This window comes from Colletotrichum truncatum, assembly GCF_014235925.2.
Source record: "Colletotrichum truncatum strain CMES1059 chromosome Unknown Contig_0002, whole genome shotgun sequence".
Lineage (NCBI taxonomy): Eukaryota > Fungi > Ascomycota > Sordariomycetes > Glomerellales > Glomerellaceae > Colletotrichum > Colletotrichum truncatum.
The window spans coordinates 415491-438439 of record NW_027222399.1 but is presented as its reverse complement, the minus strand read 5'-3'; the positions used below and the strand labels follow the sequence as shown (position 1 = coordinate 438439).

Here is a 22949-nt window from a genome sequence, read left to right as displayed (position 1 = left end):
GCAGGAAAAATGCAATGTAATTGCTCGTTGACCGACGTGTTCCACCACGATCGTTCCCGTGACACTGCAGCGCAATGAGCGCTCGACCCTCGACTACACTCTGAGATATACCACGCTCTCCCATGGTATCTTTCAATTTTGGTTTCGAGGAAGATGAATAGCTCTTCGGAGCAGAACCCAATACTCACCGCGACGTCCATTACACCATGGAGGTCGAGGTCCACAAACGTGGCTCACATGCTTAACCATCTACACCTGTATCAATGCATGACATGGCCTATGTATGTCCTTGGCTAGCCCGTCTCACGACATGATAGCTGAATATATAACGCCTGGTGGCGAGGGCTAGTATTTGGTGGATGCTTAGACTTAAGCGCCCCATAGTGGTTCACTCTGGCAGCCAGAAGTCATCGCTTCACCTAGTATTACCGGTTTTTTTCTTTTAGGTAGCAATCAATTCATTCTTATTGTTCTCGAATATGACAATTGCCGATCCTCTGCGACGTCTTCTAACTAGCCTCATCAATGTAAAACCCATCCCTCAAGGAACGATGCAGCGACGGTCGTTCTCTCCCCGGCCACAAATGGGTGGCTTCAATTCCTTGTTGCAGCACTGCTCCATGTTAGATTATCGACTTTTCATCAAGGACAGACAACTCTTGTCACTTACTCTGTAGCCCTTAGGTCCAGGGCAGTCACCGCTACGAGGGGGATCCCAATCAGCACGACTAATCTACATAAAAGGCAGGGGTGTGAAGCTTACGTGGAGTATGCACCAGCGCAGGAAAGGGTATCTTTCTTGCAGATGCCGTTGCCGTTGCATGAAGGATAGAAGCAGCACCTGACGTTGTCCGGGTCGTTGGGGCACAGGTTCTTCACAATGGTGCCATCCAACTTGTTACACTTGCTGGTCAGTTGGCAGGTGCCGATATTGCCCTGAAGCATCACAAAGTTAGTTGACATCCAGAAAGAAGATACGCGAGGCCGGCTTCGCTTTTGTTCGGGATGCCAGTTATCGTACCTTGCTGTCCTTGCAATAGTCTCCGATGTCTGCAAGAGCAGCGGTGAAGAAGAGGGCGGATACGATAGCAGAGACCTTCATTGTGATGTTTGGTCAAGTATTTAGGTAAAGTAATAATGAACTATTTGGCTTGCTGGTTTATCTGTCTCTCCACACGGGAAAGAAGCCCTTTTTATAGATTCTTAGATTCTAGACAGACCAGCTCATCTGAACCGAACATGCGATAACTCCTGCTTCGGTACCCAATACTCCTCAATTTCTTCCTCAAGGGCGAACGACTCCGACTGCAGGCAGGTTGGAAGGCTTCCGGGCTGATATCCGATTTCCGTAAAGAAACTATTTTGAGCATATTTCAAAGACGGAAATGTGCCTTGCCACGTTAGAGGCCAGGGCCTGATGCCAGAAGTCCCTGGCGTCTAGACCGGTGTAGACATCTATTGAGGTCCTTCTAAGGGATATGGTATGTTGCGATTGGCCGGCTTGCAGTTGACTGGGTAAATTGAGCAAGAGCTCCGAGCCATAGAAGCAATGCCTGGCCCGTAGAGCGCTTACAGGGGGACAATCTAAGGTGGCCTGCCGCTGCTAGTTTAGAGGTGGTATGCATTAGCCGCGAGATATTTGAGGACCAAATTGGAAGGAGATTCCTTTGGCTTTGGGAGGCTGATATAGATTGCTTACACTGAGTCGGGGTAATGTTGGGCCTGGGCCATGCCAAAAGCAAAGAGGGTTTTCAGCTGAACTGCACCTAGGTTGTCAACGCAACCTCCACCAATCGCTTGGAATCGAACTAAAGCTTTCTTGGATAGTCCGAGAGGGGGGGAAATAGGAACCCCTCTAAAACATAGACAAAGTCATACAACATTTGGGACAAGGATGTTGCAATCGGGTCGGAGTCGGTGGCACTGGATAAGCTTTGTCTATCCATCTGACAAGTCGATGCATGTAACCCACCGCCATATTTGAACTATTTCTGAGAGAGGTGGCAATGCGTAGCATTTGCTGCTTGCCAATGCCCTCCGCCGAATAGCCAGGGTAAGTCGACGATGGTGTTCGGTGAGAATGCCACACCGACAAGCGAGACACGTGACTTACATGGAATCCACGTGATACCGCGCGATGAGCGCTTCACCAGCAACACTAGGGCCTTCTCTTAAAGGATCGCGCCTAACACCCCATCAAAAGCGTCAATCGACAGGCCAAACCGAGGGCTGGCATTATGAACAACCATAGGCGGGCAAATGTGCATGCCACTCTGAATAGGCCTAATCTGCACGCTTCTTCTCCACGTGCTGGCGAAGAGCTCAGGAATGGACGCCATGCACTAAACCTAGAATCTGAACAGACGGAAGACTGGATGAATGACTATTATGACCGCAGAGCCACTCGAAATCATGGCCCGAATGGTAGGTTTACAATTTTTCTTATATCAAAGGTAATGAATTGGTTACCGTCGAATCTTTTTCTTTGATCACTCTGATATTCAGCAATTGGTGGGGGAAAAAACATTCCAACAACCCGCACACCTACTCAGTCAGTAGGTAAAGTCTACTCGCATCATACCTATACGAAGTAAGACACAATCGAGGAATTTATGAGTACTTGGGCTAAGTAGGAAGGCACTGGTGTTATTTTACGCAGTATTTCGCCACTTACCTCAGCGTGCGTGGTCGAGGCTGCCGCTTCGCTTCTGGTGCCAGAGGCTAGCGTCGATTCTTTGTCCTATTATGCGGCCGCACCGTTGGCGCCTGCGTGCCTAAACAAAACAGATGGTCTTCCTTGGTTCTTTCATTTGATTTATTTTTTTTTTCTTTGAAAGAAGATTCAGGATAGTACAGGGGAACTGTCCACCAAAGATTTATTGTGGCCCCTTCTGTCGACTTCAGACGATCTGACAGGCAAAAACCTGGTCAAGGAGCTGAATTGTTTCAACTTACGCATTTGTCTGTCTGCTCATCTTTCTGCCTGCTGACTCATCGGCCAATTCAGGTGGTTCGCATCCAGATGACGACGTCTCTGATGACGGCGAAGCATTTCCCCCTCAACGAGTCAATTGGGCTGCTATGAGAGCAGATGCAAACATGGAAGAATACCTACGAAACGCCCAGATTCCCGAGTACTCTGATGAGGAAGATCCGGGTAGCGCACCGCTTGAAGAGCTTGGCGACATCTCAGCAGAGGATACCAGCGTCGAGGACGGCGATAACAATGCCGGCGACCAGCAAGAGGAAGCTGAATTCGACCCCCTCGCAGCCGGCCTGAAGGAAATCTCTAATCTGGGCAAATTCACCGTCAGCAGCCACAAACAAGGCAACGGCGTCGACCAACTGCGCAACGACAGCTTAAAGACTTATTGGCAGTGTGTTCCCTCGGTACAAGCGGTAGATGGACTGCATCGCTAACCATTGGCAGGTCCGACGGCCCTCAGCCTCACAAATTGACCGTTTACTTTATCAAACGCGTTGGGATCAGGGAGATCCGCTTCTATGTTGACTATAACGAGGATGAGTCTTACACGCCAACCAAAATCATCTTCAAGTCAGGTACCAGCGAGAACAACCTCATTCAGTTCGCGCAGATGGAGCTCTCTGCACCTGTTGGGTGGCAGCAAGTTCCCATCGCCGGCTCGGGTGGCGGCCCTGACGGCAACACCCTGGTTTCGTATGTGTTCCAAATGCAGATACTCGAGAACCACCAGAATGGAAAGGACACACATCTCCGTTCCATTAAGATTTACGCGGCGGACACCGATGGTGCTGGTGTTAACCTTGACCGGGAGGTGGACAGAGTCGCCGTCGCAGTAGTGAGTCTTGTTCGTGGAGTTGCTTGTTGCATGATTAACAAGTGTTATAGGATACTTCCAATGAAGAGTCGGCGGAAGAGCCAGCTGACCCCTGGGATATTTCAGTCCTGGAAGCAGGCCTTCCTGTCCCTGATTTCATGAAGGAGCCGGAGATTCGGTAAACGGTGTATGGGTCTTGCCTCTGGCTTGCACTTCCAGTAGCCAAAGACCTACTACGACCAGGAAAACCAGGGTTACGATGTTTACGAACGAGAAGACGCAGGGTGATGGATAGCATCACTACTGTATTTCTTGCTTTTTAGTGTAATGATACCCACAATCGGAAGCAAAAAAACATCCAGGCGTTAGGCGGTCGTGTTCAGGCCGAGGTTACGTGTTGGGAATGGAATCCAACACCCCACGGTTGTCGTTGCTTGTAGACTTGGACTAATCATCTAGCATGATGGTATAAACCTGCCCTTTTGCAAAGATTGCTTGGCAGCTTCCCGAACCGCTAATTGCAGCAGCGTTTGCTGCCTGCAAGCTTAGCGCGGATGACTCCTTTTTGGTGTGGTAGGATGACTGGCAATTCGTCGCGACCCCTGCAGCCTCGGACAAACCATACCCGTCTCTGACATTCGGTGTAGACTGCATCAAGAGACCGCACGTGACAGGGTGTCGTCGCGTCTGCCTCTCGTACATCTTTGGTAAAGAGGCGCAACACTATCACACCGTTTGAGAGACTCGGCACCGATTCAACAGCGGTTTCAATCATGAAATCAGTGCGAAAATGAATCAAGGTGGCTCATACCGTTACCAGCCTCTTCCAACACCCTCGGAGCAAGAACGTACGCCGCCTTTCACACGGCTGCTTCTCCTAAGGCCTGGGTCAGCTGAGGATCCCTTTGAGGCACATTTGGAACTCGTCAATATCGAACAGGCCCCTCCTTATGAAGCCTTGTCCTACACCTGGGGGAAACCCACCGATGAGTCTAGGGACTATATATGGCTCGAGGGTCATCCCTTACTCATCAAGCCGAACCTCGAAGATGCCTTACGCTCACTGAGACTGCCAAATCTGTCTCGCCGTCTATGGATCGATGCGCTGTGCATCGATCAGTCAAACCTGGACGAACGCGCTCGTCAAGTCCAGTACATGCGGCTGGTCTATAAGCACGCTACTCGCGTCATCGTCTGGCTGGGCCTCAAGACGGTCGGAACCCATGAAGCGTTCCTAGCGGCGGAGAGGTTAGCTAGAATCAGAGAATTCACATTCCCGACAAATGGCTTGACTAACGCCCCCTCTGACCCTGATACTATCCAAGCCGTGGTAAACAGCATGGTTGAAGATCTACCAGAAACCTGGCTAACACACCTGGATGAGGTGTTCCAACGACCATACTTTACCCGCTGCTGGTGTGTGCAAGAGGTCGTGGCCTCCACTTGGGCCATCGCTAAGATTGAAGATGAGGAGGTGTCCTTCTTCGACTTGATTGCTTCCATGCTCATGTATATTCAGGGCAAAGGGGAGATTGCGTTTGACAAGCCGTGGGAATTATGGAGCAAGGTTTTGATGGTCCGCCAGCCGAACAACGTGTCGAGCAACCCTGAAGTAGAAGGTTCGATTGGCAAATTTCTCGACACTTTGGACCTCACGCGGACACTGCAAGCGACCGACGACCGAGACAAAGTTTTCTCTCTCTTTGGAATCTGTGATGAGGGACTGAATCCCGTACTGGCATTTACACAGCTGTCGGGCAACAATGCCAGCTGGAGTGTCCGGCTGCTTCGTCGAGGATTAACTCGGATCACTGATTTTGTAAATGAATATACGCCTGACCAGTCTTTTGGGAGACCGAAGGCGCTCAAGCCGGACTACAAGAGGGAAACGGTGATGGTGTACAGCGATTTGACGAGATTCCTCTTGCGTAAGCAGCCGCGGTTTCTGGATGTTCTCGATCATGTCGCGCATGTCGAGGAACCAGGTGCCGGAGAGTGGCCATCCTGGGTCCCCAAATGGTTCGACAGGAGGACCTGCTTTGTCTTCAAAGGGGCCTACATGGCCGGCTTCTGGAAGGGGCGTAAACCGTATGTGGCGGAATTATATGATATCCCCCTTCGAGATGAGCCGGAAAGGCCGCGCGTACTATCTGCGGGCGGTTACCGCTTCGATGTCGTGCACAAAACAACCGAGGTGCTCGAGTTTCTGTCGGGGCGCGAGGCCGTAATGGCTGCTGTCGCCAAGGGCTGGGCGACACTTTTTGACACGTTCATCATGCCCAGACGAGGGATACAATACCGCAACGGCGGTCTCCTCGATGTAGCGTACTGCAAGGCCGTCTTGGCCGGCTTTCTGGGCGCATCAGTAGGGCTTAGCTTCATCTTGACGCAGCAGCACGGCGGGCTTAATCCTCTTTTTGATGTGAGCGTAGTCAAGCCTTTTGTGGGAATCGAGGGAGCCTCGCGGGTGGAGGATATTGCCGCTACGTTCCTCGCCTTTCTTGCCCTGATAAAAGAGTCTGGGGATACACAAGCAACATTCAACAACCCGGAGCTCGACAACAAGGTCACCAGTTTCTTATCCGGTGTTACAACGTACGCTAACCACCGGCGCGCCTTCGTGACGCGGGATGGACGTGTGGGACTTGGGCCTAAGATGATGCAACCCGGAGATGAAGTCGTGGTACTCTTCGGCGGGCGTATGCCGTTCATTGTGCGACCAAGAGCAGATCACTATCTCTTGGTGGGAAGTTGCTACGTCAATGATGAGGAGCTGATGTGGGGGAAGGTTACCGATAAAATGAAGCGGAACGAGGGCCCTCCAAAGGTAGTTTTTGAGTTCCATTAGGTTTGAGGATGAGGTTATTCCAAGTTTGTGCTTGTTATCATGCCGGTTCGGTACCATTGCGTATTCCAGGTCGAGGTTACTAGGAAGCAATCATTTCGTGTGCAACCTATGCATCGCACATACACCATAAGAATAACTCTTATAAGTAACAAGCATAACTTCCCGTCGATGATGAAACAGAGCCACCTTGAACGTTGCCGCCGCTGGCTATACAGAGTTACACCGAGAAGAGGGGCTTCTCAAGCCTGCCTCAACCCGCGAGGAAGATCAACTATGTCTAGGGAATGGCACCAGAAAGCGATTGGGTCTACGGAACCTGCCTAATCGTAGTTACCGTTTCATATCAACAGCTATGACAGGAAGAACCACTGAGGAAGCGGTTTCTGTCGTATATGAGGGCGTCAAAACCGCCCACCATGTCAGCATCTTATCAAAAAGGGCGACCCGTTCATTGGAGGCCATATGAGTGAAGCCTAACCTAAGCTTTTCCCACAGCGCTGCACTTACATGGGGAAAGCTAACTAAATCAGGCACTGTGAAGGCCAGAAAATAACCTTTCTTTCCGCCTTCTCTACATCCAACCAGAAGAAGTCTTCGGACCTTCTGCCGCAAACTCTCCGCCCCCAATAGGTCAAGATCTGTGAACGACGCTGGATGCTAACGCGCTAGGCAGATGCGGGCTGGAAATCTTCCCGTTCTCGCCGTTCCCCAAAGCCTTTGGCGCCAGGCCTAGACTCAGCTGACATAACAGGGCAAAGCCAGACTTACAAGGTAACCTTGGTGCGAAGCTTTAAGCGTGAAACATGCCAGCCACTGACGCATCAGCGGAACGTGATGCGGGGCCGATAAACAGACCACTTCTAGGCCTTCTCGCATGATGTCACTTGAAGGTAGCCGGCCATCTCTTTACTTGGCCGTCGATAAGGGCTAGAAGGCTATAATGGGCATCATTGTACTGCAGGGCCGACGATAGGCCACAGCACTGTTCTCACGACATTGCAACTTTTTTTGTTCTGCAAACCAAGTATCCGCGATGCAGATTGTCGTCGTCCCAGCGTCGTCCAAAACCGGGCAATCCACGATCCGGGCGCTGTTGGACGCCGCGTCCGAACCTATAATAACCGGCGTTTACCGGGACCCGGCCAAGGCGCCATCCGACTTCAAGGAGCAGCCCCGGTTCAGAGCTGTCAAGGGAGACGTCGCCGATGTTGGAAGCCTCAGCTTTGCCGGCGCAGATGTCGTGGTCACCATCACGCCCCCGCAGTTTTCCGAGTCGAGGCCAATCTCCAGAGCGCGGGAGATGGCGGCGAATGTGAAATATGCTATTGGGAGAGCGGGCGACTCAGTCAAGCGGCTTGTCTATGTGTCTAGTATAGGGGCTCAGTTTGAGCATGGCACGGTAAGCTGGGGGGACCGCCAGGCGGTTCGGCTTTGCACGCCGGGACTACGGACGTGTCGCTTCTGCTGATGAGTGAGTGAATCCACAGGGCGAGTTGAGAACGAATTACGAAGCCGAGCAAGCTCTTGTTGGCGCAGCGCCCGAGGTGGTGTTTATCCGGTGCGCATACTTCATGGAGAACTGGGCGACGGCGCTTGAGACGGTGAAGACCGAGTCGCCGTTTTTCTACTCCGTAATATGTCCTGCAGATTATAAAATACCCATGGTAAGAATCACGCTGTACATCTGTGTTCACTGGCTTATTTTCTTGTGTGTAGGTGGCTGTAAGTGATATCGGAAAAGCATGTGCCGCGCAGGCCCTCGCGGCCGGGTCTGCGTTGCGCAAAAGTCCTTACATATTCGAGCTTCACGGACCCGATGCTTACTCGACGAATGATGTTAAGAAGGCATTCGAAGAGAGCATAGGAAAGACAGTCGAAGTCAAGTTAGTTGAGGATGATCAGCTGGAGGAATTCTTTGCTCAGGCCTTCCAGCCCCCCATGTCTGGTTTATTCGTGGAGATGACGAGGAGTTTTTTGCCAGGCGGGATTGCGGCGGCGGAAGTGGCTGAGGGATCTGGGGTTCAGCGAGGGGAAGAAAGTTTGAACGAGGCCATTGGAAAGATGTTGAAGGGATAAGACAGAACAACTTTGGGTTGAACGATGGAAAGATGAGAAAAGCAGGCGGACCTCCTCGGCGTGGAGGGCGCTTAGGCGCAAAATTCGTCGGCGGACTTCAACAATTCAAGCCCGCCTTGCTAGCTCAATCGGTAGAGCGTGAGACTCTTAATCTCAAGGTTGCGGGTTCGACCCCCGCGTGAGGCTCAAATCCTCACCGCGATTGACATTAGAACAATCTTACGGGCATTTCTTTTTCTTCTTTTTTATGTTGTTCTGTTTGTTGAGTAGATCCACTTCACAATAGTGCTAATTTGGGTTTGCTCGCACATCGTTTTTGGGCTGGTTCCTTACGATGTAACCTTAAAACCTGCCCTTAAGCCGGAGCCGGAGCCGAAGCCGACAGCGCCGAATACAAGTAGACCAACAGACGGCGGATTTGAAGCCCCAGGAGAGTTTGTTTACTTTCGTCCTTGACCTTCGATTCAAAGTGTTGCTATACTTAAAAATATCTACATCCCTTTTATGTGGATAATTTAAACATTATGCTACGCCAGCTTTGGATCACCAATCTCCTGAAAACCGCTATTTGTATCCAAGAACATTTCGGCTTCGGGGAGTTACGCTCGCGGCTTCTTTGGTTTGACCCTTGCTGCCAACGTTCGACCTGGGTCTAGATGCATGCACCGGTGAGATCTGCATGGTCTACCCCCGGTCGAATCAGCCAAGCACCTAGATCATTATTAGTTGTGCGCGAAGCTTTTGCCAACGTTCACCTCGGTCGTTAAAAACAGGCATTTAGGATGAGTCTTCAAAAACAACAAAAGAAAAACAAATCTCATGCAAATCATCTGGGAATACGAATACTGCAGCGAGAGACAACACATCATACCAAAATATTCCCCCTCCGAAAATGTAACGGTAGGGATAGACAGTGGACCTTGGAAGCACGCCTTAAAGCGCCTGGTGCCTGCCCACTTACACCCTGAACCCAAAACCCCATGTAAGACACGGGAAAGGCGACGGCCCCATTGACGGATTGGCATGGCCGCTGCATGGCGCGGAGTTTTATCGTTGGTTGTGGGAAAAACGTGCTGGCCCAAGTCCACAGTCTTGGGGACTTTTGTACAATAACAACGCTGTAAGCCGCACGGAGAGCCAAGAGCAATGCTCGGCTCAAATTGTTCATGCGGGATACTTAGCGAGCCCCGTATGCCGCATTTTCGCAGTATTTAAGATGCCCTCTTGATCCGCTGGCCTTCATCCGTGTGATTCCTTGTGTGTTTTGGAGGGTTAGAGGAGAAAAGGAAACTGGAACCAGTGTTGTGGAAACATGGTCGCCGCAGAGAGCCCAAAGAGCAGCTCTGAAGGTGCTTCACGCATCATCATGGCTTCTGATGGAGAGAAAGGCCAGGCAAGACTGTCACCTGCGAGTGATGAGGAACCTACGCTGGAGGTTCAGAAGGAGTTCGTCATGGATTCTGGAGCTGTTGCATGGCTTCAGGTTCTCGGCAGCTGGATTCTGTTCGCTAATACTTGGTAAGTTGACAGATCACGGAGATCATTCTCTCATCGCTCCGCCAGTACACATCTTTTTAGTATGAACCGCCATACTAACAACTTCCAGGGGCCTCAGCAACTCCTTCGGCGTCTTTCAAGCCTACTACTCCAACACCCTGCTCCCAGACACCAACCCCTCGACCATCGCCTGGATCGGCTCCATTCAGATCTTCCTCATGATGCTCATCGGCGTATGCGCCGGCTGGCTGCTGGATGCGGGCTACCTACGCTTCATCCTGATCTGCGGCACCACCATGACCTCCCTCGGCCTCTTCATGCTCAGCCTGTGCACCACGTACTGGCAGATCCTGTTGGCGCAGGCGTTCTGTGTCGGCACCGGCAGCGGTTTGCTGGGGCTTACCTGTGTTGCGGTGATCCCGCTTTACTTTCGGAGGCGGAGGATGGTCGCGACAGGTATTGCTGCCACCGGAAGCAGTCTAGGTGCGTGGTTACCGTTATGAAAGACACGGCAATGGTAAAGGTTTGCTGACTTGAACAGCGGGTATCGTGTATCCCATCATGGAGAGGCGCCTCATCGCCTCCATCGGGTTTTCTTGGGCCGTTAGAGTCTTTGCCTTTATCGTTACGGCAAGTTTGCTAGTTTGCATTGCCGTTATGAGACTCAGGCCGAACCTGAAGCGTCGTGGTGCCCTCTTCCGCTTGAAGCATTTTCATGACGTGCCTTACGTTACGTTTTGCATTGGTCAGTCGTCTTTCTTCCGCATAAACCTTCACGGCCGATCTGACAAGATAATAGCCTTCGCCCTCATGATAGGGTCCGTGTACGTTCCATTCTTCTACATAGACGCATACGCCATCCGGCTAGGCGTCGACGAAGACACGTCCTTTTACATCCTCAGCGCCATGAACGCCGCGAGCCTCTTTGGGCGCCTCGCGCCCAACTGGCTCGCGGACAAGCACGGCGGAATGAGCATCATGATACCCTGCTGCTTCGGGTCCGCCGTCGTCCTCTTTCTCTTCCGCTTCGCGCAAAACTTGCCGGGCTTGATTGCCATATCCATCGTGTACGGCTTTGTTTCCGGAGGGATGGTGTCCTTGCCGCCTGCCACCATCGCGAACTTGACGGACGACTTGTCCGAGTACGGGACGAGGATGGGTATGGGATACACGATTGCGAGTTTCGGCGCCTTGATTGGAAATCCCATTGGGGGAGCCGCGCAGAAGCCTCGAGGAGACTCGGCTGCGGAGGTTCAGAGGGAGTTTCAGGGGACTTGGATATTTGCGGGAGGATTTATGCTGGCTGCTGTGATTTCGATGGTTGTTTCAAAGTATTTGCGAGTTGGGTCGGTTTTTCGAGGGAAGTGTTAGGGGCTGCAAGGTTGTTAACTTCGGGTTATTTGAAAAGATGACATGATAATTTTCTAACAAATTGTATTGAAAGTGCTCGAATCGGACCGCCTGATGAACTTCCGTTGAACGGACAGCTGGCGTAATTGCGGGTTACAGGCAACCTCTCTAAATATACAATCTAAAAGTTTTCCATTTGCAGCTCTTTCGAATTGGCCGCTGTCTCTTCACCTCATAATTTCTGTTCTTGACCCTGTCCGACAAGTAGCCTGAGGCGATTCATTTATCAGAAACCAAAAGAGGCGCATTATTTTGCGATAAGACCTGATGGTAAGTTGATACGATATCTACCTGGCAGGGAGCTCTTCGAGCTGCAGCTTGAGCTTACCTCAACTGCCTTAGCACCCTACTCGGTCTTGCAACTACCTATCGAAACCGACATGGCTTCACCGTGTGTCTATCAGCGCTTCCAACGCTCTCCTGGCTGCTTGAGCGACGGTAGGCTATGTCCAACAAGGTCACCCTAACGGATGAGTTTTGACGAAGAGGCGTATAAACCTGACTGATAGAGGCTAAGCTCCATTCGATTTCTCGGCCCACATCTCTAAATACTTACAGCAGTCCATGTACATACATACAAGACTCCTTGTATAAAGATAGCTGTTAAATCTTTACGGATGTCACCCGATGGCCACTGGTCATTTGCCACCACAAGTGACGCGCCTGTACGGTATTATGAGTTCGAACCTGTTCGAAAATTCATTAGGAAATACTTCCACAAAGACCCGATCTCGTATCTTCAGAAACCATATTACTATTCTGGGACTACATATCAGCTCTCTAAGCTGTTGGGCATTCTGTCTTCGGATTTCCCATCTTAAACGAACCATAGCCATAGTAAAGCAGGTCAGGTCCACTCATTTAAATCTTGTCTAGCCATCAGCAAAACCTAGAAACTGAAATCCTTATAAGTGACAATCAAAACAAGCAAGTTCGTCGGTCGATCTTGGCCATCCCTCGGGTACTCCAGGAAGCACGAATACACGATTTTCCTTTTTTGGGCTGTACGCTGTTTTAATAACACGTGCCCAGAGATCCAGCCGCAGCATGCACCTGCAGGACCCGATTATGCGGCAGTGCTGCAGGAGCGTAAGCTGAACCTGCAACATATAAGCTCAAAGTAGTCCCACAACCTGACGTATGGACTTACACCAGGCACCAACATACTCAGGATGAGCACACCGGCAATCGTGATAGACAATGGGCAAGATTTTACTGCAACGTATCATAACTTGACCGATAACTGACCGAGTTAGGTCTGGGTTTATAAAAGCTGGTTTTGGGGGCGATCAACAGCCCTCGACAATATTCCGTAACCGCCTCCTGGATATGTCTACCATGTCGCCTCTAACATGAACCAGCATCCGTTATTCAGTATCCCACCAGAACACCGCTGAATGATGATACAGACGAATGGAAGGTACGTTGCTCTCGTGCATTACAAATCCTCACGAGACTCTGATCTCTCTTCTCGTGCACCGTGAGGACTGACATGAACAGTCCGTCTACAACATTGGCCACGCAGTTGACCCAGACCCCCCGAACCCTTCCCTCCACCGCATCCACCGCCCCTCCGACCCGTACGGGATAATCCAGACATGGGGAGCCATGGAAAAGATATGGAAGCACGCCTTCTCCGAGCTAGGCGCCTCTCCGTCTTCCCACCCGATCATCATGACCGAGCCCGCAGTCGAGGCCCCCAAAAGCCAGCGGTACACCCAGATCCCCCTCCCTACATTCTTCTTAGCTATAACGAAATGCCCCCGTCTCCTAACAAGTATCAAGTCTCCACCAAGCAACCTACGTCTTCGAAACTCTCCACGCTCCAGCATACTACACCACCAGCCCCGCCATCCTCTCCGCGTATGCTGCCAACCTCCCCACCACCCTCGTAGTTGACTCAGGCTACACGGGAACCTACGTCGTCACCGTCCACGACTTCAAGCAGCTGCGCGACTGCGTGTGGTGTTACGACGTTGCCGGCCAGGCGGTAGAAGACTGGCTGGTGCGCGCTCTCAGCGTTGAAGAAGGCGTCGTGTTCTCTTCAAACGGCTCCGGCAGGGATTACGCGCGTCTGCAAAAGTTCGAGCGCGCACGCGTGGCGGCGGATTTCCAGGACGAGTACGTCCAGTGGACGCTGAACGCTTCTGACGAGGAAAAGAAGTGGGAGTTGCCTGACGGTCGGACTTTTTCCCCCGGACGCCCGCTTGGGTTGCTCGCTGGGGAGTTGCTGTTCGACCACTCCATCACGGGGTTCGACGTGCCCGAGTTCCAGTACGGGGTTGTCTCGACGGTTATGAAGGCTAACGAAGGGTTGCGGGGTATGCTTTGGGGGAATATTCTGTTGGTGAGTGAAAATACACCTCTCCCGGGTTTGTTCACCAGCTGACGGGGACCGCCTCGAGGCCGGCGGGAATACCATGATACCTGGATACGGCGAACGGCTGGAGAAGGAAGCAAGGCGAAACGTTCAGGAGGGAACAAAAGTCAATGTGATCGCGCCGCGGGATAGGATGTACTCGGCTTGGATAGGCGGCTCGATGGTCAGCGAGCTTTCCACGTTTAGGAACATGTGTATTTCGCGGGCAGAGTACGATGAGACGGGGCCCGGAATAGTTGACAGAAAATGCAGTTGAGTTCATTCAATCATTTTGCTTCCAAAAGCTGCTTCTGCTTCTGCTTCTGCTGCTACTAAGGGGTGCAACGCGGGTCGCGCCATTACATCTCGTGTCATTATGTACCAGCGCCGGTTGTCGTGCTGTCAGATCCAACAAGGGCTGCTGCTGTGGGTAGGTATCTTTAACAAGGGGAAAAGAAAATAAATCAAGCTGATCCCCGGGAATCAAATGCGCTCTTCCTCCCCCCGTTAAATGCCTACACTCCAACATGCGCCGTAGAGAAATAAGAAAAGGAGGAAAAAAAAATCAATCAAATCCCCAATGGCTTCCCTTCAAAAGTCGTCCCATGCACACACACACACACACACACGCATCCCGCTCGTTACGTTACGCTCGTTGCTAAACCGACGCCGTCGTTGCCCCGCTCCCTCCTCTTTGATAAAAAAAAAAAAAAAAGAACAAAAAACAAAATGTACGCCAAAGTGGAAGAAAAAAAAAAACTCATGCGTTCGTTTAATAAATCATCATTTGCTGCTGTTGTCGTTGGTGGTTCCGCTCGGCGAGGATACGCTTGATCCGCCGGCGGCCGGTGTTGAAGAAGTGGTACTGAGGGGGGTACTCCTGCTCGATGCTCTGCGGGTAGGTCCAGTAGACGAGGCCGGCGAGGACGAGGTTGAGAAACTTTGCGGTGGGCGGGGACCGGGGCTTGTTCCGGGCGTAGTGCCGCCACTCAAAGGTGAGGATGACGTTGCCGAGGAGGTTGAGCAGGCGGAAGAACATGTTGAGGACGACGAAGACGAGGGTAACGGTCACGCGCCTGTCCTCAAGCCCGGCGAACCCTTCCTCGTTGAGACCGACGAGGGTGTACAGGGGCATACACCACAGGCCGAGTATCGTGGCTTCGATGATGCCGGATATGTGGTACGTCCGCTTGTGCTCCCCTCGGACGATGAGTAGAGCCAGACACCACCATAGTAGAATAAAGTTGACCTACTCACGAGTTAGCTTGTTAGACCTCGTATACCCAAGGCAAAAAAAAAAAACTAAAAAAACTTGGGGGAACTTACGATGGAGGGCGCCAGAACGAGCACTTTGTCCTTGAAATACCTCCAGCACAGCGCGCCGGCGACGATGCCGAGCGACAGCTGGATCCATCCGAGGACGAAGTACACCAGGAGCACGTTGTTGTAGTGCTCGTAACACCCCTTGTGGAACTCGGGCTGGTTCGGCGCCGAGGCGTTGGTGACTGGGTACCCGCACCAGCGGCAGATCCACACGCTGGCGTAGTTTCCCAAGGCGACCTTCTTGCCGACGGACAGCTCGTTCTTCTGGTACGCACAGTCGACGCACTTGCTGGCGAGCGGGTACCGCGGGTGGTTGTAGTCGGCCCAGAGCAGACTGCCGCGGGTGGGGTCGTACTTGAGGCATATGTAGCAGTGGGCGAGCAGGGCGAGGCGGAACTGCTCGCCAAAGAGGTCGCGGATGGTCTGCTTGGTGAGAAAGTTGCGGTAGAACCGGCAGGTGCGGCGCAGGTTCTCGAGCTCGCCGAACTCGAGGTGGTCGATGATGAGCAGCTGCAGCTCCGGCGGCAGGTCCATCAGGCTGTTTCCCGTCTTGGGGCCGAGGATCTTTGAGCGCCGGCGCGAGGTCCGAGGGTCGAGGGAGGCGACCTTCTCAATGACCGAGTCGCGCCGGGAGCGGGACGTGCGGGGCCGGGCGCTCTGGGGCCGGATGGAGGCTCCATCTTTTTCCTTGCCAGATATTTGCTGCTCGAGATCCAGGGGTAGAGGCGAGTCCAGGGGCGAGGGGAGATACTGAGCTGGCGAGGCCGCTGCCGAGAGGTTGAGAGGTTGCGGCACAGGGGAATTGGGGTGGAGTTGAGGCGCAAAGGAAATGGCCGAGGGGGTGAATGAGGGAGAGGCTGGCGAGTGGACAATGGCCGGAGGGGGCGACAGCGGCGAGACGGGCAGCGACTGATTTCCCGGTACGGTGAGCGTATGGATATGAGTGGTGCTGTTGTTGTTCAAGGTCTGGGTATCAGAAACAGCCGATAGGGTAGAGCCGGCTGACTGAGGGGGCATTGAGTGATGAGATGCATCGTGAGTGGGGTGTTGGGCCGAAGGACCCAGGGTTAGAGTTGGGAGCAGATGCTGGGGTTGAGCGGTATGAGCTGGCGGTGGTGTCGGTGGAAGCGGTGAAGTCACAGCAAAAGGCGGCGGCGAGGTGAGAGGGACAGCGGCGTATTGGTTATGAGACGCCGTCTGAACGGGAATCTGAGCCTCGAGATCGGGTTCTTGGCCGGTGAATGATGCATGTGGTTCCTCGGCGCTGGTGGATGAGGTGGATAAAGATGGGGCCGAAGAGGTGGGGAGGGCACCAGTTGTTGATGATGATGATTGACCGTCACGGCGCACCTTATTCTGTACGCCGCGGGCAGCACGGTTGATACCTCTGCCAAAAGAGCGGACTACCTCGAGGGCATCCATAGTGTGTGCCCAGCACGGGACGAAGACTCTTTCTCTCTCTCTCTGTCGCGCTCTCGATGGTGATTTACGGGGAGTTTGCTGCCGTGGTCCGTTTCAGAGGCGGATCTGGAGCGGGCGGGTTTGGCGACCGGGGATCCCCTCGTCACGGAGGGTTGAAACTGGCTGGAACCCGGCGTGCTGCAGAGAGACTGATGTGAAACGGGTCAACAGACCGCGCCAGGAATCCTAGGCAAGAGATGAGGCGATGTTGCTGAAGTTGAGGTGACAAGAGTGTTGATAGCAAAGCGAGTGTGAGTTTGAAGTTGAAGCGTCCGTCCGTTTGTATGTGAGGCGATGAGATGTGCAAGGCAGTGAGTGAGTGGATTGGGTGTATGTATGTGAGTATATGTGTGTGTATGGTCCTGTTTTGATTGGTCTTAGCCAACGTCCGCGATAGCAGCCTCGGTGGCTGTAAACCAGTAGCGCATTGTTTTGGTTCAGGAACAAGAGAGGACGTAAGGGAGGGAGGGGGTGGGAAAAAAATAAGGAGAGCAGGAGTAATAGTAATAGTAGAAGAATGACGGAGGACACGGAGGACGGAGGGGACGGGAGGATGGACGATGATCAATGGTGATGTGGTAGCCGGCTTGGACTGATGACAGGGTCCCTAATTTTTGCTTTATTTTGCTTCTTTTCTTTCCCTCTCGTATGCCTGTGGTCTAAACCTGGTTACCAGGGGACCAGCAGATGCAGGGTTTCTGGCTCGATGTTTTTTTTTTTTTGGGCGGGGGATTCCGTTCGGTTCGATGCAAGAAGAAGAAGAAGTGCAGACCGCAAAGCGCCCAACTCTGTCGAAAGTGGTCTCACCTTTTTAGGGCGAAGCTGCAAATGCAACGAACGGGCTGGAATGGACGATGGCCAAGTAACGATCGTAAGGGGGGATGAAAGAGGTTGGGGGCCGCTAAGAGGCGGCGCTCCAAGATTGGAGACAGACTGGCTTCTAAGTGGTTATAGTGCGTCTTGGACCGCCCGGCGTAACAAGTTCAGCGGTGACTTTGAGGGTACGCCAAGGTCGTATGATGCAATGTGGAGATCTCAAGTACTGGCCAAGTCGATGACTACTCGGATTCGAGGTGGGGTCCGGTCCGTGAGAGGTCCTCCCGTCAAGCGTTCGGGCGTCAACAAGCGGCAGGGTTGAGCCGTAAGGGGGGCGCCAGTTTGCTTAACTTGACTTTTGTTTTTTCTCAGGTCGGTGAGAAGAAGGGGGGAAAAAGATAAAATATGACAGAAAAAATTATATGAAGATGATGATGATGGAGAGTAGGCGAAGAAGGTTGTTTTACCATCACGGTTGTTGTCCCTTGGGCACGCCACCTGTTGAATTCATCAATCCTCCCCTCCTTTTCCTTCAGGAGGAGCCGAAGCCGAAGAGGAACGTCCTTGTATTAAGAGAGATGGTAAAAAAAAAAAGGTCCACGTACGTCGTAAGTAGGGGAGGCAACGCCAAGCCAGGAGGCCTTCCGGCATGGCACACCAGCAAATATGGAGGGGGTGCTCAGATCAGCCTCAGGCGGCGTCAAAACGTGGCCAAGCATCTCCATGCCCATCTTTAGCAACGTTGGCTCCATGTTCATGGGCGATTGGTGTGCTGCATGTTTCGAATACTAGGGGTTCCGCGTCTCCCTGGGTCCCGTCACCCATGTGGCCTGGCAGCTGGTCGGCGCACATGTCATACGTATAGTACTAAGAGTAGCAGAGCAGTAGCTCCGAAAAAGCTCTGGACCGCCCCCCGTTACCGGGGCCTTTACAGGTCATTGCAGGCCAGTGCAGGCCATTGTCAACTGCAACTTAGCAATGGTGGTTCGGATGTGGTCAAGCCATCCCGGCCATGGTCGAGGAACGTTTCAAGCGAGCTTGTCAGCTATCGAATGGGCGAGAAGCCCATTCCCCGCATTCCTACTATTAGCTACTGCTGCCCGTCTGTTCCAACGGCCGAGATGGAAGCTTGTTGTTGCCCCCTTATTTTTAAATGGAAGATGACGGAAAGTAACACTCTAATAGAAGAGAATCGATAACACGGAGCGCGCGGCGTCTAGTATCGGATCGAGAAATCGCCATATTTGGTCGACATGTGGTGCGAAATTGTTTTTTGTGGTCAGGGTATGACGACATGGGGGGGTTGTTCGGCGGTCAGTCTATTACGGTAGTAGTAGTAGTAGTAGTAGAGCAACACAAGACAAGCCACGACCACGCACCCCCCCGCCGTCCGTCACCACCGAAAGGCCGATAAACAGTCAAGCTTCGTGAGCCGATGCGGCGACGGGCGCATCACACGAGTAGGTCTGGGCAAAGAGGATCCCACCTTCACCCCCCGAACAGCCGCGAGCTGTGTTTCTGTTGTTTCCAAGGACGACATAAACGTAACGCGCGATGTAACGCGAATGCTTTCAACAGAATGACCACAAAGTGACCGCAGACAGAACCACATGTCAGCGTGTATGTCGTAAGGCCAAGGTAGAAAGTCGACTAGCCAACCATCGCAATGGGTCATGGTGATCCGCAATGAGGGTTCCATTTACTGGTCATTGCTGCGGACAGATCCACGGCATCAGCTGACTCAATTTTGAGTTGGGCAGAGTTTCGGACTCTGTCAACCAGCGCGTGACAATGCACATGCAAAGTCAAGCCGGGAAGAGGGGGAGACGGACGGGGGAGACGGGGCGGGGGAAGAGAGGCAGTGCCACTTGGCTCCAGCTGCCGGCCTTCCGATGCCAATCTAGTTAGGGTAGTGCACATAGTAGTAGAATAGTAAGTGTACAGATCCAAAGTAACCCGTGAGTGCCGAGTTCAGATCTCTGGGTCCCCCCCTGGTGGGGTTGCTGTTGGTGATTATATGGGGCCATCCGAACGGGCCGCAAATGACACTGCTGATATAATCAAACGGTTAAACTGGGGAATGTACGGTTAATTAGGGACAAGCCACATCATGTGACTGGCGCGCCACAATACTCAGCCTCGTGCGGGACGGCTCTTGGTCTGCGTTTTGCGTCGACATCAAAGGCCATCCTCAGCAACATCATGGTCGAGATGACAACATTCACCTCCATGGCCCTAGTCGGGCTGCATGTGGTCTCAGACTGACATGGAGTATATTTATCATCACCTCCTGGGTCTCTTTTGGCCATCGCTTCGCAATGCAGCGGGCTTGGCCGAGGCTCCTGCTGGCATCCGTCGCAGAGCCTCACCTTCAAGGTAAGCCAAAAGGTAAGTCTTTCTTTGCCGCAACGGGGTACCTCTTGGGTTTCCCTTTGGTTTGTTCGAGTTGAACAAACGCTTATCTACAGTCACCATGTGTCTCTATCGACTAGGGTGAATTATTCGTGGCAAGGCCATGTCTGGAACACTATGCGGCAGGCTCTCTCTTCTGCCTGGCTCACTCAGCACACACACAGTCACTCATCATCAGCCTGCTCTGTCTCCCCAAGCCGGGTTTACTTCGGCTGACACAGCATTCCGGCAATAACAATCAGTCATGGAAATCTGGGCACTCATCGCTAGCGCCATAACATGACCATCCACAGCCAATCCACAGCTTAGCTTCGGCCGACCAATCAAGAAGCCCCAAGTCGAAAGCTCAGCAAACTCTGCCTCCTCCCCCAGAGGAGAGACACTCTTGGACAATCTGGCAGGAAAAAAAAAAAAGCTCTGGGCCGTGGACCTTCTCAGAACCGCAAAGAGCACCTAGGCACCAAGGCACCACCTCAAGCAGAGCACCTTACCGCATACCACAGCGCACCAGCACCAGCACCAGCAGCATCAGCACCACGACCATCAGCGAGGACCCCCCCCCCCCCCCCCCCCCCCCCTTCTCACACGGAGCACCCAACCACACCGACTCGAATCTGCCCTGCGATTTTCTTGCTCGCACTGAACGCTCCCTCACTCCCATTCGCCCCCTGTCCTCCCCGTCTTGCCGTCACCGACGAACAACAACAATCGCCGTCAGCCTTCTTGCTAAATTTCTGCCATCCCCATCCACCTCCACCAAAGCTTCCCTCGACAACCCCTCCAACTTCACACCCAACCCCCGAAACCAGCTTCTTCGATTAGACTTCTTTTTTTAAACTTGATTTTCCATTCGCGCATCCCCACTCCGACAGGATCATCGATTTTTATTTCAGCCCCCGACTTTATCGAATCTTTTCGCGCGTTTCGCATCGATAATAAACAATGGCCGGCGGCAAGGGAAAGTCTGGCGGAAAGACGTCCGGAGGCAAGGCTACCGCCGAGGTCCCCAAGAAGCAGCAGAGCCACTCCGCTCGCGCTGGTCTTCAGGTAAGTTTGCGCCGTCTTGATGGATGCGCCGGCTTTGCACGTCGACCCTCGGGCCCCGATATCGATCACCGACCGACTGTCCCATTTCGACGCGTTCCACTGCCTTGCTCGACACAATCTTTCTTCAACTATCGGATTCCATCGCGTTACGGTCACAATCTTCGGTATCCGTCTTGCGCGATCGTTTCCCTCGTTGATACACGCGGCATGGCACGATGGATATGATGGGACAGGCTTTAGGTCGCGTGCACAATACAGTCGGGCCCCGGGATCGACGGCGCAAAGATGGATGACGCATCTATCCACAAATCTCTTCAATCTGCAGTCGCAGCCCGCTAACAGTATTTTCCAGTTCCCCTGCGGTCGTGTTAAGCGTTTCCTCAAGGCCAACACCCAGAACAAGATGCGCGTCGGTGCCAAGGCAGCCGTCTACGTGACGGCTGTGCTCGAGTACCTGACTGCCGAAGTCCTTGAGCTTGCAGGCGTAAGTAGATCTTGTCCGCGCTCCCGCGTTGACTCATCGCGGTGTCTGCCTAAAACCCCAGCTAACACGTCTCACAGAACGCCGCCAAGGACCTCAAGGTCAAGCGTATCACACCCCGCCACCTCCAGCTCGCCATCCGTGGTGACGAGGAGCTCGACACCTTGATCCGCGCCACCATCGCCTTTGGTGGTGTTCTGCCACACATCAACCGCGCGCTTCTCCTCAAGGTCGAGCAGAAGAAGAAGGCCAAGGCCCTCGAGGCGTAACGCTCCTAGCCTCCGCCGACATTGTTAAAGTTTCTTGCAAACTGTTGATATTCCCGGTTGTCTTTGCTTTTCCAGGACGGTAGTTTGTGGGTGTGAGGTTCGGTCTGAAGGGATGCTTTTTTCTTGCTTTCCTTATCCTGGTCAGGAACGACAAGGCAGGTGCGCCAGAGGTTGGAGAAAAAGTCTGCTCATAAAAGAAAACACGTCTCGCAAGAAGAGGCACGCGCGATACTGCGTCTCGTGCTGGGTTTTTGCACTCGACGTATACGAGCTAACACGATTGCTTAAAGGAGGCCGCAGAGGAGCCGGCAGCGCCTCGTTCTCGAGGAACGAAGGCCCACCTGCACACTCGGGGCCCGCGCAGATTCGCTCCGAGTCTGGCACTCACACATTGTACAACAATTCAGGGTTCCTGTTTCGGTTCCTAAGAAGGTACGCGGATATGGCACCGGCTGATGGGCTTAGGTAGACGAATAAAAATTGTAATGGGGTACACTTTTTTTTGATTCGAGTTTCAGATATTGTGACGACCATGTACTTCGACCCGCTGTCTTTGCACTCAATAACATGATGATTCTGGTCCTGTCTTGCTGGCGAATATCGTTTCACTGGCGTACTGTACCGTAGTCTCACTGGGACCACGTTTTGACACTCGGTCTCACTCGCCCATTGTCAGACCACACACACACACACACACACACACACTACATACACATCACACATGCCTTGCTCAACTGGTCTCGAGATATCCCCCAAAACCAGCAGCACCGACCAATCCACTCGTTTTACCGCGCTTGTCTTGCTTTTCCATGCAAATCCGCCACCGGCCGAGGCGAAAAGTCGCCTCGTAGCATCCATCCATCTCCCCCCGTCCCGTCATGAGACGGTGGCAGCGGAGTTGGCTGAGACGGGCGGTGGAAGCCACAATTTTTTCGTCTGTCCGCTTTGCTGTGGCTTTCTGCATTTTGGGGGGTACTGGGATCGAGTTATTCTGTTTTGTTTTCCGCTCTTTAACTACCCGTCCTTGTTCCTTACAATGGGCTGTCTCTATTATCATCAACCCCGGATCTGATGCCGGGACTGGCTCACCGACAGGTATAGAGCGCTTGGGTGGCGAACTGAATTCCGTACGGTTCACTGGCTGGGACTG

At 52.8% G+C, this 22949-nt stretch overlaps 8 protein-coding genes across 8 annotated transcripts; 6 read left to right on the top strand and 2 right to left on the bottom strand.

Moving 5' to 3' along the window:
• Positions 1 to 541: 541 nt before the first annotated feature.
• CTRU02_203081 (glycoside hydrolase family 24 protein) lies at positions 542 to 1102 on the bottom strand (the record flags this gene model as incomplete). The annotated part of the gene is made up of 4 exons (XM_036727159.1): positions 542 to 613; positions 671 to 701; positions 764 to 936; positions 1022 to 1102. The coding sequence occupies 4 exons, from the start codon at positions 1100 to 1102 to the stop codon at positions 542 to 544; spliced, it is 357 nt and encodes a 118-aa protein (XP_036580953.1).
• A 1979-nt stretch (positions 1103 to 3081) lies between these two features.
• On the top strand, positions 3082 to 3982 carry CTRU02_203080 (anaphase promoting complex subunit 10; the record flags this gene model as incomplete). The annotated part of the gene is made up of 3 exons (XM_036727158.1): positions 3082 to 3377; positions 3431 to 3821; positions 3872 to 3982. 3 exons carry the CDS (start codon positions 3082 to 3084, stop codon positions 3980 to 3982), a joined length of 798 nt encoding a protein of 265 aa, XP_036580952.1.
• A 608-nt stretch (positions 3983 to 4590) lies between these two features.
• On the top strand, positions 4591 to 6648 carry CTRU02_203079 (het domain-containing protein; the record flags this gene model as incomplete). Its single annotated transcript, XM_036727157.1, has 1 exon — positions 4591 to 6648. The coding sequence occupies one exon, from the start codon at positions 4591 to 4593 to the stop codon at positions 6646 to 6648; it is 2058 nt and encodes a 685-aa protein (XP_036580951.1).
• Positions 6649 to 7681: 1033 nt separating this feature from the next.
• Positions 7682 to 8724, top strand: CTRU02_203078 (NmrA family protein; the record flags this gene model as incomplete). Its single annotated transcript, XM_036727156.1, has 3 exons — positions 7682 to 8047; positions 8136 to 8312; positions 8365 to 8724. 3 exons carry the CDS (start codon positions 7682 to 7684, stop codon positions 8722 to 8724), a joined length of 903 nt encoding a protein of 300 aa, XP_036580950.1.
• A 1366-nt stretch (positions 8725 to 10090) lies between these two features.
• Positions 10091 to 11592, top strand: CTRU02_203077 (major facilitator superfamily transporter; the record flags this gene model as incomplete). The annotated part of the gene is made up of 3 exons (XM_070204138.1): positions 10091 to 10242; positions 10331 to 10704; positions 10763 to 11592. The coding sequence occupies 3 exons, from the start codon at positions 10091 to 10093 to the stop codon at positions 11590 to 11592; spliced, it is 1356 nt and encodes a 451-aa protein (XP_070061901.1).
• Positions 11593 to 12831: 1239 nt separating this feature from the next.
• On the top strand, positions 12832 to 14267 carry CTRU02_203076 (actin; the record flags this gene model as incomplete). The annotated part of the gene is made up of 5 exons (XM_036727153.2): positions 12832 to 12853; positions 12993 to 13051; positions 13132 to 13343; positions 13417 to 13978; positions 14037 to 14267. 5 exons carry the CDS (start codon positions 12832 to 12834, stop codon positions 14265 to 14267), a joined length of 1086 nt encoding a protein of 361 aa, XP_036580948.2.
• A 495-nt stretch (positions 14268 to 14762) lies between these two features.
• CTRU02_203075 (f-box domain-containing protein) lies at positions 14763 to 16735 on the bottom strand (the record flags this gene model as incomplete). The annotated part of the gene is made up of 2 exons (XM_036727154.1): positions 14763 to 15239; positions 15317 to 16735. 2 exons carry the CDS (start codon positions 16733 to 16735, stop codon positions 14763 to 14765), a joined length of 1896 nt encoding a protein of 631 aa, XP_036580947.1.
• A 4209-nt stretch (positions 16736 to 20944) lies between these two features.
• On the top strand, positions 20945 to 21799 carry CTRU02_203074 (histone H2A; the record flags this gene model as incomplete). The annotated part of the gene is made up of 3 exons (XM_036727152.1): positions 20945 to 21049; positions 21402 to 21533; positions 21611 to 21799. 3 exons carry the CDS (start codon positions 20945 to 20947, stop codon positions 21797 to 21799), a joined length of 426 nt encoding a protein of 141 aa, XP_036580946.1.
• Between the last annotated feature and the right edge of the window lie 1150 nt (positions 21800 to 22949).